The 20697-nt window shown below is 47.8% G+C and overlaps 1 protein-coding gene across 2 annotated transcripts in view; it reads left to right on the top strand.

Annotated features, from left to right (window-relative positions):
* Window positions 1–11764, top strand: part of LOC309376808 (uncharacterized protein) — a 44299-nt gene extending 32535 nt beyond the window's left edge. The window contains exons 14-15 of one of the 2 annotated variants that reach the window (XM_081923647.1): window positions 3842–3913; window positions 11409–11764. In XM_081923647.1, the coding sequence (XP_081779773.1) occupies window positions 3842–3913; window positions 11409–11492 (156 nt within the window). In that variant the 3' untranslated portion in view covers window positions 11493–11764. Of the gene's footprint in view, window positions 1–3841; window positions 3927–11408 lie in introns of both variants that reach the window. The other variant, XM_081923648.1, reaches the window with a different exon arrangement.
* The last annotated feature ends 8933 nt before the right edge of the window (window positions 11765–20697 follow it).

Raw genomic sequence — 20697 nt, 5'->3', positions numbered from 1 at the left:
CTGACCCTCAGACCTTGTGGTGGGACGGACTATATTTTGAAGAAAAAATAATGAAGGAATTCCTATGCCCCGCAAATAACCCAGAGATGCATTTTAAATAAAAGAACACATTCTACTCATGTAAAAACACGCCCATTCCCAGACGGGCCACAGGCTGGATTTAGAAGGTGATTGGGCCAGATCCAGCACCCAGGCCTTAGTTTGCCTACCCATGGTTTAGGGTATAGTTGGAGGCTTTCGAGAAGCCCAGGTGACATATTCATGGGGACTAGATGCTTGTTATCAAAATAAGGCCTACCAAGAATTGGCACCTTGAAATTACTGGATCTAAGTTAGTCACATGTAACGATTTTGGAAATACAGTGGTACCTTGGTTCTCAAACTTAATCTGTTCTGGAAGTCCGTTTCAAAACCAAGGCGTGCTTTCCCATAGAAAGTAATGCAAAGTGGATTAATCCGTTCTAGCAATTTAATATGAATTTTACTATCTAAAGAGACCATTTGTCCACAAAATGAAAGGAATAAACAATGTACTGCAGTCACACAGCCAATCAGTAGCTGAACTGGATTCCACACAGTCACAAAAGCAAAAAGAGCTGCAAAAACTAAAATGCAAAATAAATAGCAAAAACAGACAGACCTCAACTAAAACTCAAAATGGAAGTGTGGCACTCAAATCATCAGCGTAACACTCAAAACTGAGCATATTCGGCTTTCAAAAAAAGTTTGCAAACCAGAACACTTACTTCCAAGGGTTTGCAGTGTTTGCCTTCCAAGTTGTTTGAGTACCAAGGCGTTTGAGAACCAAAGTACCAATGTATCCTTATTTCAGACCATTGACTCTATTGGATTTGTGTTTATAATTCTCTCTCTCTGTCTCTCTCTGTATATATTTTATACACTGTGTGTGTGTGTGTGTGTGTGTGTGTGTGTGTGAGTATATATATATATATATATTTGCTTTCGTAGATTTTCACGGGTACAGGAATGCAGGTTTTGGTGTCCTCGGGTGTCTTCCCGTGTAAAAGTTGGGGTGTCTAGGCGACGTTTCGACGAGGTCTCACTCGTCATCTTCAGGCTGGTGCTTTCGGCTTCTTGTTACTGGAACAGAGCAGGATCTCAGTGTTTGAGTTCCTATAAATACTGTTGAGGGGGTGTGGTGTATAGCCTCCAATGTTCTGGGCAGAGAGGAAGTTCCCAGGCTAGTGTGCCTTTTCTTCTTTTGTTCCTTAATTACTTGAGGGATATCTTGAGTGATTTCTTGGGTGATATCCTGAGTACCACTTAGGTGGGTCATTAGGTGTGGATTAGTTGCTAAAGTCTTTGTGTCTTGACCTCTTGAACTTTGTGAAGAGTTTTTCTGAGAAGATGGCTGTACTGCACTTAGTTGTGCTCTGGCTTGGCTTCGTGTATAGGGGCGAGCTGTGGTTTTGTGGCCTGTGTCAGCCAGATCTGTGTAGGGATTGCAGGGGGGTGCAGCATCCGGAGGTGCCACCATGGTTTGGCTACTGGATGGTGTCTGTAATTTATCTGTGGAGAGGGTCTGGGTTTGGGTCTGGTGTGGTTGATTGGTGATGGCGTTCTGTGTGCCTCTGGATCTGGTGTCAGTTTTTGTGGGGAGGGCTAATTTCCAGATGTCTGGCAAGCGGGATGTGTCGTCACGCTTGTTCATGTTGTGAGGGTGTTTCTCTATCTCGATGGCTTCCATGATTATTCTCTTGTGGTGATGTTCCATGTTAAAGAGCAATTTGGAATCTGCAAAATTAATTTCGTGTCCTGTTTCTTTCATGTGTTGGAAAAGAGAGGAAGTTTTTTCTTCTTTTTTGACGGCATTCTTGTGTTCTGCGATACGTGCATTTATTCGTCTGTTTGTTTGTCCAATGTACGTGGCTGGGCAGACTTTGCAGGGTATTTCATAGACCCCTTGGTTTTCCAACTGGATTTTATCCTTGGGGTTTCTGAGGATATTGGCTATTTTTTGGTTGGTGCAAAAGGCTGTTTTGATATTGTGTTTATGGAGGATTTTGCTAATTTTATCTGTAGTGCCCTTGATATAAGGAAGGAGGGCCATGCCATTGTTTTCTTCTGTGTCTTGGTTTTTGGGGGGTGTTTCTTTTTGGATTAGCTTCGTAACCCTGTTTTGCTGGTATCCATTGGCAATTAACACATTTGAGAGATTCTGTAACTCAGTTGTCAAGTGGTCTTTGTCAGCCAGGCGTTTGGTTCTGGAGATGAGAGTCTTGGCTACGGAGTTTATTTGTGCAGGGTGGTGGTGTGATTGTGCATGTAAGTAGCGGTTGGTGTGTGTTTTTTTCCGGTAGATAGTGTGTCCTAGGGAGCCATCAGGTTTTTTGTAGATTAGGACGTCAAGGAAGGGAAGTTGGTTGTTGGCAGAACACAAGAATGCCGTCAAAAAAGAAGAAAAAACTTCCTCTCTTTTCCAACACATGAAAGAAACAGGACACGAAATTAATTTTGCAGATTCCAAATTGCTCTTTAACATGGAACATCACCACAAGAGAATAATCATGGAAGCCATCGAGATAGAGAAACACCCTCACAACATGAACAAGCGTGACGACACATCCCGCTTGCCAGACATCTGGAAATTAGCCCTCCCCACAAAAACTGACACCAGATCCAGAGGCACACAGAACGCCATCACCAATCAACCACACCAGACCCAAACCCAGACCCTCTCCACAGATAAATTACAGACACCATCCATTAGCCAAACCATGGTGGCACCTCCGGATGCTGCACCCCCCTGCAATCCCTACACAGATCTGGCTGACACAGGCCACAAAACCACAGCTCGCCCCTATACACGAAGCCAAGCCAGAGCACAACTAAGTGCAGTACAGCCATCTTCTCAGAAAAACTCTTCACAAAGTTCAAGAGGTCAAGACACAAAGACTTTAGCAACTAATCCACACCTAATGACCCACCTAAGTGGTACTCAGGATATCACCCAAGAAATCACTCAAGATATCCCTCAAGTAATTAAGGAACAAAAGAAGAAAAGGCACACTAGCCTGGGAACTTCCTCTCTGCCCAGAACATTGGAGGCTATACACCACACCCCCTCAACAGTATTTATAGGAACTCAAACACTGAGATCCTGCTCTGTTCCAGTAACAAGAAGCCGAAAGCACCAGCCTGAAGATGACGAGTGAGACCTCGTCGAAACGTCGCCTAGACACCCCAACTTTTACACGGGAAGACACCCGAGGACACCAAAACCTGCATATATATATATATATATATATATATATATATATATATATATATATATATAAATTAATGAACCTAAGTTAGTCATGCTGATTAATTTCAGTGGGTCTGCTCTTGACTAATGTAGGATACAACCTTGTTGGCTGCCTTAACGACTATAGGTAGTTCTTTCTGATTTCCAATTATAGTGAGGCTCTTTGAAGGGGTCTCTTGCCTTTCCCACTGAGGAGTCTCTCCCCGGAGTCATGGTTGGGCAGGATCCTGACAACTCCTTAATCCAAAATATTTACTGTGTGCATTCCAGAGAGAGGTAATATAGTAAAAAAATAACAACAATGCCGTATTTACTCGAATGTAATGTGCACCTTTTTTGGCTAAATTACGTTGTGAAAATTAGGATGCGCTTTAGATTTGGTGGCACCAGCAAATACTTTTTTGGTTTCAAAGCTTTGAAAACTGAGGTGCGCATTAGATTCTTGTAACAACAACAACCCGGGTCTTGCCAGTCCTAGCCCAACAGTCTTAACCCCTACACCAGGCTGACTCGAAGCAGATCTACAATTTCCTTAATAAAAACCCCTCTTTGTTCCTTTCCTTTCCTTTCCAGGATGCTGGTAGACCAAAGAAAATCGCAGATGACCCAATGGATGATTATCAGGAAGACCAGGAGCAAGATCTTGTATGAAACACAGGTTCTTCTCTTTTTTCTGTCCCTCCCCAACTCTCAAACTTCTCTTGAGAATATGCCTTAAAGACAAATGCTAATGCTGTTCAAAATTCCCAGGCATCTTTTTTACATTTAAGGCAGGTTTCCTGGTCTAAAAAGTTACAGATTTCAGCAGGAAGTTACAGGACGTGCGCCAGCTGAAAATGAGGTGCTCCAGTATAGGAAAATAATAATGGAAGCTCAGTATAAAAGGGTGCCTAGAGGAGTCCTAGGCATTGCTCTGTTTAGTAATCAGTTGATTAACCAGTTAACTAAGGAGTAGTGGAGGGTGACCCACTAACCTCGGGCTTCCCCCAGCCAGCCCCCCGCTGCCTGCCTTCTCCGTTATCTGATCTCCTTTTCCAGCCGTCCAAGTTGGTAGCTGTCACTGTTGGCATGCGACCAAGGGAACGGGGGCAATTGGCAGGCCCCCATCTGACTCCAGCCCACCGGCCAGTGTGCCGGGCGATGTCCAGTCCTTGATGCAGCATCTGTGACCTGAGCTTCAGAAGCTAGGGCACGCTACTCAGCAGAGTAAACACTACACAACAGAAGTGGCAGGAGAAGTTGTGTGAGCATATTTACAAGCAGTTTATTCAGCATAAAGGTAAAGGGACCCCTGACCATTAGGTCCAGTTGTGGCCGACTCTGGGGTTGCGGCGCTCATCTCGCTTTATTGGCCGAGGGAGCCGGCGTACAGCTTCCGGGTCATGTGGCCAACATGACTAAGCCACTTCTGCTGAGCCAGAGCAGCGCACGGAAACGCCGTTTACCTTCCCGCCAGAGAGGTACCTAGTTATCTACTTGCACTTTGACGTGCTTTCAAACTGCTAGGTTGGCAGGAGCAGGGACCGAGCAACGGGAGTTCACCCCGTCACGGGGATTCAAACTGCCAACCTTCTGATTGGCAAGCCCTAGGCTCTGTGGTTTAACCCACAGCGCCACCCACGTCCCTTTATTCAGCATACATCAGGACAAAAGGAAAACATGTCCCATCTCCTTTGTGTCCAAAGCAAGACAGCATAAGTAAAAGCTATACACAAACGGAAGTTCCCAGCATACTGTGCTGGAGTGTAAACAAGACATGTGACACACTACAATCATGCCTGTTTCTTAAGGTGGAACTTAATATGCCAACAGTCACTGCCTCCTGCAGGAGCGAGTTCCACAGTTTAACGCCGCCCTGCATCAAGGACTTTCTTTGATTTGTCCCGAATCTTCCAACATTCAGCTTCATTGGATATCTGGCAGTTCTAGGGAGAAAAAAAAACTTCTCTCTGTTTCTCCACCCCCTTGGTCATTTTGGTTGCCTTTCTCCTGAAGGAGCCCAGGGTGGCAAACACAGAAGCAGTCGAGCATCTTAAGAACAATTCCAATACAGGAGCAGACTGGGAAGGAGCTCGACTTGAAAGCCTTGCTGGAGTAGGGAGGGCTTCGGCAAGTGCCCAAAAGATGGTGCCTACCTAGTATTTAATGGGAGGGAGTTTCAAATGATGGGGCCACCACACAAAAGGCCCAATTCCTGTGTTGTGTGTGGTATGGACCTCTTGATAAGATGGCATTACGTGGAGGAGGCCTTTACCTGCAGAGCGTTCAGGTGTCCTAGTCCCAAGCGGCATAGGGACTAGCGCCTTGAACTTAGCCTGGTAGCTGAAGGGCAGTCAGCACAAGTCTTTCAGCAGTGGCATATCATGACGGTGATGTCCTGCCTCATTTAATGCACTCTGATTCCACTTTAACAGCCATGGCATCCTGGGAACTGTAGTTTAAGGGGGATGAGAGTCACTAGGAGTCCCCTGCTCCCCTCACAGAGCGACAGTTCCCAGAGTTTAACAAGCAGTCCCTCTTCTCAAGGAGCTCTGCATGCAAAAGGTTCTGGGTCCATTTCCCAGACAAGAATACTGAGCTAGATGGGCCAATGGGCTGACTCCATGTAAGGCAGCTTCATATGCCCCTTTTAAACCACCCTTTTATTCCGACCATGAGGACTAGAATGTTGCTTCATTGTTAAGGGAAGAGCCATAGCTCCCCAAATGGGCCATTTGCTTTGCATGTGGACGGTCCCAGTTTCAATCGCAGGTATCTCCAGTGAGGAGTGAGAAAGATCCCTACCTGAAACCCTGGAAAGCTGCTGCCAGTCAGGGTAGATAATATTGAGCTAGATGGACCAGTGGTCTGACTCTGTATAAAGCACAGAATCATAAGAGCCGGAAGGGACCATGAGGATCATCCAGTCCAACCCCCTGCAAGGCAGGAATCTTTTACCCAAGGTGGGACTCGAACCCGCAACCCTGAGATTAAGAGCCTCGTGATCTACCGAGTGAGCTATCCCAGCTGTAGCTTCACATGTCTTAAGAGAAGAGCTGTGGCTCGATAGCAGAGCATCCACTTTGCATGCAAAACATCCATTTCTCAGCATCTCCAGGTGGGTCTGGGAATGTCATAGAATCATAGAATCATAGAGTTGGAAGAGACCACAAGGGCCATCGAGTCCAACCCCCTGCCAAGCAGGAAACACCATCAGAGCACTCCTGACATATGGTTGTCAAGCCTCTGCTTAAAGACCTCCAAAGAAGGAGACTCCACCACACTCCTTGGCAGCAAATTCCACTGTCGAGCAGCTCTTACTGTCAGGAAGTTCTTCCTAATGCTTAGGTGGAATCTTCTTTCTTGTAGTTTGGATCCATTGCTCAGTGTCCGCTTCTCTGGAGCAGCAGAAAACAACCTTTCTCCCTCCTCTATGTCATCCCCCTGAAACCCCGGACAGCTGCTGCCAGTCAGTGTAGACAGTACTGAGCTAGATGTCCCAATGGTCTGACTTGCGATAAGGCAGCTTCCTACATGATACATGATATCCTGACTGGCGATCACTGTGCCGCTCACGCAATGCCACCTCCATCCCAGCCCATGAGCTGCACAAAATGCAAAAGTGTTTCTCTGGTGGCAGCAGCAGCATCAGGCATTCCTTCTCTTCCACCCCAATTAATCTGCCCAGCTAACAAGCCGAGGCAGCTCCCTGACCTACTTTCCAAAATGCACGCCCCTGCTGTTCCCAAAGACAGGTACTCTCCTTCCCCCACTGTCCCCCAAATACAAGGCACTTAGGAAGCGGCTTTTGAATTTTTTATATTTGCCATGCACTCTCACGACTTTCTTTTCCTGCTCTTAAAAAGGGAAAGCAACGGCAACAGATCACAGTGGCATTCTGTGGGTGTTTATCCCGAATTAAATCTGTCATGTTGCAGGGGAGGCCAGCCCATTGGGGCAAATGGGGTTTTCACCTGTCTGTCTTCTCCCTTACAACCAGTCCAGGTGACGGCAAATGCCCATCAGCTTCCTCCTCCTCCTCCTCCTCCGTCTCATTGATGCCCCTAGAACTTAGCAGGAAGGATGGGGGCAAAGTGAAAATTACCGTAAGTCGGCTCTGCTTGTCATTGGCTCTGGCGCCACCTACTGTTAGGCTCCCTGCCTTCTGCCCTACCAGTCACCATGAGCACCCGTCGCCGCTGATATTCAGTGATGTTGACTCCTGGGTAAGACTAGGATTGCAGCCTTCGTTGCAGACATCTGCTGAAAGAGCAACAGCTCTTCTGCCACCCAGAAATGAGCTTTCTATGACTCTGACACATCCTGTCTCTGCTGCCAAGCACCCAAACAGGGATTATATAAGAATGGAAGAAGAGTGTGGCTGCTGGACCATCTAGCAGTCCAGCATCCTGTTCTCACAGTGGCTGACCAGATGCCTTAATAATGTGCTCCTCCTCTGGTCCACCCTGAACCTCCCATAGTTCAGCTTCATTGGATGCTGCTTGGCTATAGTGTTACGAGATGCAGGTACTCCTGGTCTGGTTGTAAATGAGATAGAAGACAGATAAGGGGGTCAGCTTGAGGTTATTAATAATAATAATAATAATAATAATAATAATAATTTTTATTTATACCCCGCCCTCCCCAGCCAAGGCCGGGCACAGGGCGGCTAACAAGCAATAATACAATCAAATTGAATGAATACAACTTAAAAACAAAATCAAAATACAACAATTAAAATATTGAAACATTAAAATATTAAAATGCAGCCTCATCACAGGAGGAGAAAGGAAAAAGAAAAAAGAAAGAGGGGGAGGGAATCAAATTGGCTCCAAGCCAAAGGCCAGGTGGAACAACTCTGTCTTACAGGCCCTGCGGAAAGAAATCAGATCCTGCAGGGCCCTGGTCTCATGAGGCAGAGCGTTCCACCAGGCCGGAGCCAGTGTTGAAAAGGCCCTGCTTTGGTGGAAGCTAATCTAACTTCCTTAGAGCCCAGGACCTCTAGGGTGTTGCTCCGTGGGGCATACCGGGAGAGGCGGTCCCGTAGGTACGAGGGTCCTAGGCCGTAAAGGGGTTGGACTAGCTTAGCAGGTGTGCTCTGACTGGGAGCTGCTTGTTAGGTTTCCAGAACCTTGAGACATCCAGAACCTTGAGACATCCATCAAAGTATCCATCTTTTCCAGCTGACAGATCCTTAAAAAATAAAATAAAACGACTAGAGAGGCCAGGGATTGAACCAGGAACCTTCTGCATGCAAAGCAGGTGTCCTAGAGTCTGCACCATTTGAAATGCCTGGCTTGCACACCACAATGGCTACTCCTAGCATCTTCCTTGCAGGGTGGATGTGTGTGTAGCCTTTCACCACCTTCTCTTTCTCTTAAGACATTCAGCTCCTCTTCTGCTGCCCTTGCAGAGCTGCTTCCCATTAGCATATCAAAAACAGCCACCTGCCACTGTTTCAAAAAACAGCGGAGCAAGCCCAGCCGCCCATGCCTAAGCAAATTGGGATATGGAATCAGGAGTGGGGATGTTGGAGAATTCTGATGGAAACAGCATGGAAGTGGAAAATCCTCGATGTTCCCTTATTCGTTTCAATGTCTGGGACGGAAATCAATTCAGCAAATTTCGATCAGTATCCACCGTTGTTGCTTTCAGTCCGCAAAGATGTGGAGTTCTTTCAATACACACACCAACCATTTGCATTGTGTTCCCTTTTTTGTATCTTAATGAACGGGCTGGAGTAAGGCAAGGACAATATAATTTCCTTCATTAATTACGTAAGTTGCGCTGTTTTGCTGTTGCGGACAGCGAGGCACGCTGTGTGGGTTTCCCTTTTTTGCAAAAGATGAACCACAGCAGAACGGAAACTGCGGCATGGCGGAATGGAAAATGGTGCCTTCTTCCATCTCTACCCCAGGAGATGCAAGGACACCGATTAGGTTCATTTGAGGACAGTTTTCCTTTGTCTTTCTCACCAAGTCAGCCCTCCCCTCCCCTTCCCCTCCTGCCTCAGAACAAAGTGACAATGTTTACAGAAAAGAAGCAACACCCAGACGCTTAAAATAGCTTTTCAAAGTCCACGCTCCTTTCCTTAAAACATAATGGGAGAACGTTCACAGGGCTGCAAAAGGCACATTTCATCGTGATGAGGTGGAGAAAATACCACCGAGACTGAGCCTGGCTTGTGGTGCAGCGATGCACAGCAGAAACTCCTAGAGAGGCAGCTTGAGGGCGGAGCCAACTTGTGCATAGATGTGCACCTGACCGTACTCCCCAGGTCGAGCAACTGCCTGAAATTGAACACTTGGCTCTCGGCGGGTCGCCAATACTCCTGGGAGGTTTTCAAACAGGGTAGTCATCTGCCAGGGGTACTATAGCTGCAATTCCTGCATTGCAGGGAGGGTTGGTCTAGATGACCATTGGAGTCCCTTCCAACTCGACTGTTTTTCTGTGATTTGGGTTATAATCGTTGGAGGTTTTTAGTTTAGGAGGGAGAGGCAGGTGGGGGCAGGGGAGCAGATGGTGGTAATAATAATAATAAATTTTATTTATATCCCGCCCTCCCCAGCCGAAGCCGGGCTCAGAGCGGCTAACAACAGTAAAATGATAAAGCATTCTAAAATCATTTCATTATTAAATTAATTCCAGTCAGATTAATGTCAACCATTGGGCTAGAGTTCTGTGAGGATTACCAAAGGAGGGGGTCAGGCTGTGCCTTGGCCAAAGGCCTGGTGGAACAGCTCTGTCTTGCAGGCCCTGTGGAAAGATGTCATGTCCCACAGGGCCCTAGTCTCTTGTGACAGAGCGTTCCACCAGATCGGGGCCACAGCCGAAAAAGCCCTGGCTCTGGTTGAGGCCAGCCTAACCTCTCTGTGGCCTGGGACCTTCAAGATGTTTTTGTTTGAAGACATTAGGTTCCTCTGTGGGACATACCAGGAGAGACGGTCCCGTAGGTACGAGGTAGAGGGATATTTTAAAAATATGCACTGTGCAAGGAAAGGGAATAGGAAACTTAAGAGGAATTCATGGCTGTCAGTGGCTGCTAGCCACAATAGCTATGCCCTACCTCTGCTGTCTGGAATCGCAGGTGAGAAGAGGGCTGTTGCTCTCAAGCACTGCTTGCAGACTTCCAACAAGCCTCTGGTTGGCCACTGCAAGGACAGGAAGCAAGAATAGATGGTCCATCAGCCTGAGCCAGCAGACAGCCTATTCCTTTGGGTTTTTTAATACAAATTTAAATCATAAATAGAAGACTCCCTGGTCCTGAATGGGGTAACTGTGCCCCTGAAGGACCAGGTGTGCAGCCTGGGAGTCATTCTGGACTCACAGCTGTCCATGAAGGCACAGGTCATTTCTGTGTCCAGGGCAGCTGTCTACCAGCTCCATCTGGTACGCAGGCTGAGACCCCACCTGCTCGTGGACTGTCTCACCAGAGTGGTGCATGCTCTGGTTATCTCTTGCTTGGACTATTGCAATGCGCTCTATGTGGGGCTACCTTTGAAGGTGACCCGGAAACTACAATTAATCCAGAATGTGGCAGCTAGACTGGTGCCTGGGAGCGGCCACCAAGACCATATAACACTGATCTTGAAAGACCTACACTGGCTCCCAGTACGTTTCCGAACACAATTCAAAGTGTTGGTGCTGACCTTTAAAGCCCTAAACGGCCTCGGTCCTGTATACCTGAAGGAGCGTCTCCACCTCCATTGTTCTGCCTGGACACTGAGGTCCAGCGCTGAGGGCCTTCTGGCAGTTCCCTCACTGCAAGAAGCCAAGTTACAGGGAACCAGGCAGAGGGCCTTCTCGGTAGTGGCGCCTTCCCTGTGGAACACCCTCCCACCAGATGTCAAAGAGAAAAATAACTACCAAACTTTTAGAAGACATCTAAAGGCAGCCCTGTTTAGGGAAGTTTTTCATGTTTAATGGGTTATTGTATTTTAGTGTTTTGTTGGAAGCAGCCCAGAGTGGCTGGGGGGACCCAGCCAGATGGGTGGGGTATAAATAATCTACAGTATCATCATCATCATCATCATCATTATTAGATAAATAATAATTATTAGATAAATGTTTGGTGCAGATGTATCCTTGGTCTCACTTCCCAATTCCCCCTCAGAAACAGACAAACAAAAACTGAACACTTTCCCCCCCTGCCCAATAACAGGAAGATCATGGAGGTGAGGTAGATGACGCTGATGATCTGGAACTTGCCCAGGAACCCAGAGGCCGAGTGGAAAGAGACTACTAAATTTCACGCCGGCTCAATGGGGGATACCAGAGGAAAGAGCCTCAAATGGAAGAGCTGGGCCAGAACACCACTGCGATGAGGCTGGGAATCTTCTGCCTGTAACATTCAAGAGGAGCTAGAGCCCGATCTCTGCTTCCATTAAATCACAAGTGTATCAACGTGACCACTTAGCAAGGTCCAGGGCAGCTTGCAAGGCAGATTTTGCTCTCTGGATGTTTCTTCTAAGGTGGAAGGGAGCTCAAAACAGAAAAATAGCCTGCCGTTTCTCTTTTGATGGTTCTGTCCCCTTTGGGCCGTGAGGAGGGGCTGATAGTGTATGGCCTCTGTTAGCCTTGGACAGTTTGTATCCTCCTCCTACCCTTTGTCTTGGACTTGACCCCATTGCTCTTTAATGCAAAATCTGTTCATCTTTATATTAAAAAACAAGGAAGTCTTTTGAGAATGAGATTCTTTTTTTACATCCTGGTCTGTTTTGTTACAGGTATGTTAGGGGGGGGGGCGGAAGGCAATGCTGCCTGTGTTTTGGAAGACAGAGAACACCCATCATCGAGACCCACTACTGAAATGCAGGTTTATCGTGTGAACCTTATTTATTTATTACATATACACCCCTTGATTGTAAAAGCAGCAGCCTCAAAGTGGTTTACAAAAAGATTAAAGCACAAAAAAAATGCTTTCGGTGCTTGAGTGCCATAGGAAGCTGCTTTCAGCTGTGTCGAACCTATGAGACCATCTAGCCCTGTATTCCCTACACTGACTGGCAACAACTCTCCAGGGTTTCGGACAAGGGGCATTGCCAGCCCTGCTGGGAGATGCCAGCCATTGAACCTGGGAAAGTAGTTCGTGATTATCACCAGTCAGCAGTTTTTTATCTTATAAATTCAGTGTTATTAATAGCTAGGGTAGGGAACCTCTGGCCTGTGGGCCAAATTTGGCCCAAATGAGCCCCAATTTGCCTTGAGGGCCTGCTAGCCCTCCAAACAATGTGCACATGCCCTGCATCTGACGTCAAATGTGACTTCAGGTGTAGGCAGTGATAGAAGTGGCTGGATCGGGGACACAGCTCAGTTTTGTGTGAACTCAATTACACAGCTGATCACCACCATTGTACCAAACATTTGGCTGTGAGAACAGGATGCTGGGCCGAATGGGCCCTTATCCTGATCCAGCAGGGCTTTCATTTATGGTGTAAGGAAGGATGCAGGCAGGTGGGGAGCTGGGGGAGGGGCACAGTCACACTTAATGTACCAGACTCAGCTGGTAGCAGCCAGGATGCCAGGTGCAAATGTCAGCTCAAAAGTCCAAGAGTTTGGAGCTGTGTAGCTGATGACACTGTGAAGCCAGGGATTTCTGCTGGCTTTTGTGCTCTTCCCTCGCAAACTTTGATTTAATGCATCGCCGTCCCTCGCTGCCTGCCATGAATAGCTCTTTCCAAACAGATTAATCAGAAGCTAATTCGTCTGCCGGGCCATGTAGCAGTCAAACGACATCCCCAACTCACTCCGGGGATGCGGCCCTTTTCATCACCAGCCGGGATTCTGATCTGAGCTGACATGCTCTTGGTTTCGACACGGCCGTTTCTCTGCCAAAGCCTCCTCTGAGAAATGAGTAATGGGGGTGGATTTTCCGCCTGAACCTTTGCTCCTGTCCTCCTTCCGCCAATCTCCCTGATGGAATAAATGAGCTGTGCCGCTTGTCCCAGGCAAAGTCCGGAATTATTAGTAGTATCAAAGCTAAATGTAAATGCTACAGCAGCCTTTCTGAAGCTTGGTTCCCCAGGTGCTGTTGGACTACAACTCCCATCATTCCTGACCGCTGGTTCGGCTAGATAGGGATGATGGGAGTTGTAGTCCAAAAACATCTGGGCCCCAAGGTTGAGAAAGGCTGATCTGGAGGGCCACAGGTTCAATTTAAATAGACTTTTAATTGACAACAAAGCTGACCCCAATTAATTAGGCAGCTGATCTGTTTTTTAAAAAGCCTTAGTACAAGTGTGTCGGTAAACAGCAGGTGGCTAACACTATCTCAAGAAGTTTGGGCTTCTGCAGAGGTGGCAAGTTGCCATTGGCACAGAAAGGAACACTCCTTCCTGGTTCCAGATCATTCTGAGCTGTACTCAGTGGCAATAATTTGGCCTGACACACAAGCCGTCAGGGAAAAATCTTCTGGGGACTAAGGTAAAGGTAAAGGTACCCCTGCCCGTACGGGCCAGTCGTGTCCGACTCTAGGGTTGTGCGCCCATCTCACTTAAGAGGCCGGGAGCCAGCACTGTCCGAAGACACTTCCAGGTCACGTGGCCAGCGTGACGAAGCTGCTCTGGCAAGCCTGCACCAGCGCAGCACACGGAAACGCCGTTTACCTTCCCGCTATAAAGCGGTCCCTATTTATCTACTTGCACTTAGGGGTGCTTTCGAACTGCTAGGTGGGCAGGAGCTGGGACCGAACGACGGGAGCTCACCCCGCCACGGGGATTTGAACCGCCGACCGTGTGATTGGCAAGTCCTAGGCACTGAGGTTTTACCCAGTGCCACCCGCGTCCCTGTCTGGGGACTAGCAGGCCACAAAAAATGGCTCAGTGGACCTATTTTGGCCTGTGGGTTGTGGCTTTGACACCCCTGCTGTAGGTTCCAAGCTTCTACATCTCCCATGTTGCTATTTTAGAAGCTCAGCTCAGTAAGAGCCAGTGTGGTGTAATGGTTAGCGTCAGACCTGGGAGGACCACGGTTCAAATCCCCCAAACTCATTAGGTGTGTGACCTTGGGCCAGTCACCTTCCCCCAGCCTATCCTACCTTGCGGGGTTGTTGTGTGGATCAAATGGGGAGGCAGGTGAACCATGCAGGTGAACTTCAGCTCTTTGGAGGAAAAAAAGCTTGGATAATTCATGGAATAATTAATATGCTTAGCTCTTGGGCAATGGACAGACCCGTGGCCTAGCAGTGATAGGGCAGACCAACTCCCTCCTCAGGCATGAACTTCACCGTGTGACCCTCAACTTAGTTACCATCTCTCTGAATGCCTACCTTACAGGGTTGTTGTAAGGAAAAGGGGAATTCAGTACATACACCACCCTGAACACTTCTCAAAGGAAAGTAGCAGGAAAACGTAATAACTATCATATTCATGGATGGGACCATGGGGAACAGCCAGGGGTCAACGGAAGACCCCAGGCCTCATTTGTGGAAAGTCCTTGGTTCATTCCCCAGTTACAGCAGGCATGGGGAGCCCAGAGCCCCTCAGATCTGCTTTGTATGCAGAAAATCCTGGGTTCAACCCCAGCTCAGGCTCAGCGAGACATGTCTGGAATCCTAAAGTGCGGTCGCCAGTCAGCGTAGATCAGTCTTCTTCAACCTGGTGCCTTATTTCGGAGTAAAACAGGTGCCCAAGCCACCTGGTTTCTCCCACCATGATGAGACGTATTGTTTCCCCTTTAAAATGATTGCAATTATTCCAAACATCTACAAAACCCCTCCTCCTCAATCTCTGGAGCCATCATGCAAAATGTGGTTATGGCGTTTTAAGAGGCATCCAAACTCGTAGCCAAACGACTGTCCAAAATATATTGCACCTGGGCCTATAAATCGGCATGTGCAAATTAGCACCTTTTTTTTGTCTTCTCTTTGAAATGGTGAGTTTCCTTAGTTTTGGGGGACGTTGCCCTCTTGGACGCTGAGGTTTGCCCTGGGAACAGAGCAGCAGAGTCAAAGATGAGCTGTAGTTCGCCCCCTCCCCTTCGCTTTCCAACACTGCCAATTATTATCTATTTGTCACCATTTGCGGTTCTCTGTCCCTTCTTTAAAAATATCAGCGGCAGTGTCCTTTCTAAAAATGGGACGGAACAGTACCTCTAATCTAATTAGCCTTTTCTCTTACCCGGAGGGAAGAAGCAGAAAAGCAATAACCCATAACCCTTCGTTTTCTGCAGGATGTTTTGCGATCTTGCTTTGATGAGTCCAGCGCATCTCAGCAGTGAGCAATCTTGAGCAGGGTCTGCTCAGGCAGGGGTGATACCTGAGGACCACGGGCCTAATGTGGCCCTCCAGGCCTGTCAACTGGCCCCCGCAGGACCCTCTCCAAGCAGCAGTCCTCCCCAAGTGACATCCTTTCTTCGCAGACCTTCTTCCTCGCTGGCACAGCTCCTTATCTGGAAGTGTCCTTGAATGGCGATAAGGCCTTCCCTGGATGGAGTGTAGGAACTTCAGTATTTGGCACAGCTGGAATACAGCCTACTCTACAGACAGAGTTAGTGCCCTGTCAGTTGTTCCACCCACTTTTCCTTCTGGCCCTGCCAACCTTTGCCAGGTGGTCCTTGATACGATTGTCATTGTCCCATACAGAACAACAAAATTGACATTCAAAAACCAACACACCTGCTAGCCCAGCCTGGTTAACCTGCTAAAAACTCTGATACCCCATAATTAAATACAATATACTCCCATAGAGACTATCTTAAAGGTAAAGGGACCCCTGACCATTAGGTCCAGTCGTGGCACTCATCTCGCTTTACTGGCCAAGGGAGCCGGCGTACAGCTTCCGGGTCATGTGGCCAGCATGACTAAGCCGCTTCTGGCGAACCAGAGCAGCGCACGGAAACGCCATTTACCTTCCCGCCGGAGCGGTACCTATTTATCTACTTGCACTTTGATGTGCTTTCGAGCTGCTAGGTTGGCAGGAGCTGGGACCGAGCAACGGGAGCTCACCCTGTTGCGGGGATTCGAACCACCGACCTTCTGATCGGCAAGTCTTAGGCTCTGTGGTTTAACCCAAAGCACCACCCGTGTCCCAGAGACTACCTTACACTGCGTTTAAAACCAAAATCGCATTTGGATAGAAACTGTTTCTCAGGCAGCTAGTCTTAGTCTTTATAGCCCTGTACCTTCTTCCAGAAGGAACGCGGGTGGCGCTGTGGGATTCGAACCGCCGACCTTCTGATTGGCAAGTCCTAGGCTCTGTGGTTTAACCCACAGCGCCATCTTTAATCCCTACTGTTGCTCATCGTTCAAATCCTGCTCGTGTGTTCATCATAGAATATTTCTTTAAATAATCTGAAAAGGGTTTTCACTCTTCCACAAAACCTTTGTCATTAGCTTCTCTTAGTTTAGCTGTTAATTTTGCCAATTCTGCATAATCCTTCATCACCTTGTTTATCCATTCTTCCCCCAAGGGTCATTGTCCAACCCCCTGCAATGCAGTGAGGAACAGCTTGGGAACATCTCTGATTTCCCAATCAAACTGGTTGCATTTAGAAAATCTACCTTGTGCCTCCTTAGCCACTGGCAATTTCACCCTAAGTGCTGGTGCCTTTTGGAGCTGGCTGAGCGGAATGTCGGGAGCCCAGACGGTGGGCGGAGCTGGAGCCAACAGGAGGCGGAGTCAAGAAACAATCGTTGTGTTTCCATCCTCCTCCCTGCTAAGTTCTCCAAGGTGTAGGTCAGGAGTCAGCAAACGTTTTCAGCAGGGGGCATTGTCCCTCAGACCTTGTGGGGGGCCAGACTATATTTTGGAAAAAAAATATTAATGAATTTCTATGCCCCACAAATAATCCAGAGATGCATTTTAAATAGAAGCACACATTCTACTCATGTAAAAACACGCGGATTCCTGAACCATCTGCTGGCTGGGTTTTGAAGGTGATTGGGCCGGATCCGGCCCCTTCGCCCTGATGGACCAGCCTCCACTGTGCACGGCTGCTTTGAAATTTAAGAAGGTGCCTTAGACAAAGTAAGGCAATTGGCCCATCCAGCCCAGCATTGTCCAATCCAGGGTTAAGGAATCTTTGCCAGCATTTCCTTCTAGCCAAACTCCCAAGGGCCACATGCCAGGATTGGGCAAGGAATGCTAATGTTATCTTGGCACACAAGGCTGGTTTCTATAGACATGCAAACACATAGGAGTGTTATACTGTGCCAGGCCACAGGGCAATCTAACTCAGTACCACCTACACCAGGGGTAGGCAAACTAAGGCCCGGGGGCCGGATCCGGCCCAATCGCCTTCTCAATCCGGCCCACGGACGGCCCGGGAATCAGTGTGTTTTTAAATGAGTAGAATGTGTCCTTTCATTTAAAATGCATCTCTGGGTTATTTGTGTGGCCTGCCTGGGGTTTTTACATGAGTAGAATGTGGGCTTTTATTTATTTATTTATTTTTGAGAACGACTGGAAGCTTTTTACACAAGACTTTATTGGCTAAGACATGTTGTTGAATAAATATCTGGTGCTTTTAATTGTTATTTTCTTTTTGTTTTCTTGTTACTTTTACTTTTTTTGTATTTTTTTGATGTGGATAATTTTTTTCTCTCTTTTCTTTCTCTTCTTTTCTGTGCTTAACTTTGTTGTACTTACCTTTATTGTAAGATTGTATTTTAAACCAATAAAGATGTATTTATTTAAAAAAAGAAAGAATGAATGAATGAATGTGTGCTTTTATTTAAAATGCCTTTGTGAGGCACAGGAATTTGTTCATTCCACACACACCCAATATAGTCTGCCCCCCCCACAAGGTCTGAGGGACAGTGGACCAGCCCCCTGCTGAAAAAGTTTGCTGACCCCTGGCCTACACCAACTGGCAGCAGTTCTCCAGAGTTTCAGGCAGGAGTCTCTCCCAGCATTATTTGAAGGTCCTGGGGATTGACCCTGAGGTATTCTGTGTGCAGGGATGCGGGTGGCGCTGTGGGTTAAACCACAGAGCCTAGGACTTGCCGATCAGAAGGTTGGCGGTTCGAATCCCCGCGATGGGGTGAGCTCCCATTGCTTAGTCCCTGCTCCTGCCAATCTAGCCGTTCGAAAGCACGTCAAAGTGCAAGTAGATAAATAGGTACCTCTCCAGTGGGAAGGTAAATGGCGTTTCCGTGTGCTGCTCTGGTTCGCCAGAAGCGGCTTAGTCATGCTGGCCACATGACCCAGAAGCTGGACGCTGGCGCCCTCGGCCAATAAAGCGCAAGCCCAGAGTCGGCCACGACTGGACCTAATGATTAGGGGTCCCTTTACCTTTACTTATTCTGTGTTCAAGACAGGTGCTCTACTACTGAGCTACATCCCTTGCCCCTTCTCTAGTCTCCATCCAGAAATGCAAGAGGCATTATCAGAGTTCAAGGAGACATTGCAGCCAGATTTTAAAAAATAAAAATACTTTGCGTGCAAAGCAGGGCTGGGAAGGGTTATGACCTGGAGAAGAGCTTGCAGGGACAGATGGAGAAATATCGAGAGTCACATTCAGTCTACTGTGGACCTCAGGGAGAGAGTGTTTTTTTCCCCATTCCCTGCCAGTGTTTCAGCAGGCGACGCCAAGGATTCAAGCAGGTGCCTTCTGCACGCCAAGCACGTATCCTGCCATTTGAAACACGATCCCTCTCTTTTGAGCAGTTTCAGCGCGGGGGGCAGGAAACACCCTGCTGCACAAACTCTTGGCTTGACCCAGCAAATCTGCTGTGGCCCATTAGACAGATTGTATTCTAAATTTGGCTTCATTTGCAAGCGAGACGGCCCCGTGTCCCCAGCGATCTTTTATTAATGAGCCTTTTTGCAGGGAGCTCGATGTTCCCTGGGAGGAGCAGGTCACCCGGAGCAGCCAAGAGGCGGCTGGAAGGGAAGCACAGACATTTGTCAAAGCAGCCGCTGCAAGGTGCGATGTTTTGCTTGGGCAATTTCTTCTTCTGCTGCTGAATTCTCTCCCTCTCTAAATGGGCATTAAATAGGAATAGGAAGCAAGAGGGGAAATGACTCTGTTCAGACGGTGACCTGGCAAGCCAAACGCAGGCCTTGCTAGACATGCAACAAGGTCTTCCAAATGCATTGCATTCCCCCTTGCCCCCCAAAACCCCATTTATGCAACTAGAATGGAGTTGGTAGCAGAAAGATGATTTTAAGATTATGGTAAGACATGGTGGTTAGGGACAGGGGTGGCGCTGTGGGTTAAACCATAGAGTCTAGGACTCGCTGATCAGAAGGTCGGCGGTTCGAATCCCCATGACGGGGTGAGCTCCCATTGTTCGGTCCCTGCTCCTGCCAACCTAGCAGTTCGAAAGCACGTCAAAGTGCAAGTAGATAAATAGGTACCACTCCGGCGGGAAGGTAAACGGTGTTTCCGTGCGCTGCTCTGGTTCGCCAGAAGTGGCTTAGTCATGCTGGCCACATGACCCAGAAGCTGTACGCTGGCTCCCTCGGCCAGTAAAGCAAGATGAGCGCCACAACCCCAGAGTCGGCCACGACTGGACCTAATGATTAGGGGTCCCTTTACCTTCACCTATTCTGTGTTCAAGACAGGTGCTCTACTACTGAGCTTACATCCCTTGCCCCTTCTCTAGTCTCCATCCAAAAACTATGTGTCTCCTCTAAAAACTATGTGTGTCTTATGGTCAGGTGCGTCTTATGGAGCGGAAAATACAGTAAGTGTCCAACCAGAAGCCTCTGGGAAGCCTGCAAGCAGGATCTGACCACAAGGGCTTCTCCACTCCTGCAGTTTCAAGCAGCCGGTATTCAGAAGCATTGCTGCCTTAACCATGAATTGGTCTAATCCTCTTTTAAAGCCATCCAAGTTGGGGGCCAACACGGCTTCCTGTGGGAGTGAGTTCCACGGGTTAAACTATGCACTTGGTGAATAAGCACTTTCTTTTTTGTCTGTCGACATTCAGTTTCATAAGAAGTCCTGAAGTTGTAGTGTTCTGCGGAGGATATATAAACCATGCATAGAAACCAACTCCTAGGGGCCGAGGTCCCTTAACTCACTCCTTAAAATATTTCAGGGGGCCGCTCCCCCCCCCAGTTCATGGGCATTGCCATTCAAAAGGTGTGTATGCGCCCCCATCATGTGATTGATTGATTGATTCTGTGACATAAATCAAACCAGCTTCAGCGGCTCTACTCTGGAACCAGCTCTGGATATAACCTCACTGACTGCAGAAAAGCAGAGACATCAGACAAAGGTCCATATAGTTACAGCTATGGTTTTCCCAGTAGTGATGTATGGAAGTGAAAGCTGGACCATAAAGAAGGCTGATTGCCGAACAATTGATGCTTTTGAATTATGGTGCTGGAGGAGACTCTTGAGAGTCCCATGGACTGCAAGAAGATCAAACCTATCCATTCTGAAGGAAATCAGCCCTGGGTGCTCACTGGAAGGACAGATCCTGAAGCTGAGGCTCCAGTACTTTGGCCACCTCATGAGAAGAGAAGAGTCCCTGGAAAAGACCCTGATGTTGGGAAAGATGG

This window comes from Podarcis melisellensis (assembly GCF_964234715.1).
Source record: "Podarcis melisellensis genome assembly, chromosome: 8".
In the NCBI taxonomy this organism is placed as follows: Eukaryota; Metazoa; Chordata; class Lepidosauria; order Squamata; family Lacertidae; genus Podarcis; species Podarcis melisellensis.
Note: the sequence above shows the minus strand (reverse complement) of the source record. Positions and strands in the feature narration are given on the sequence as shown.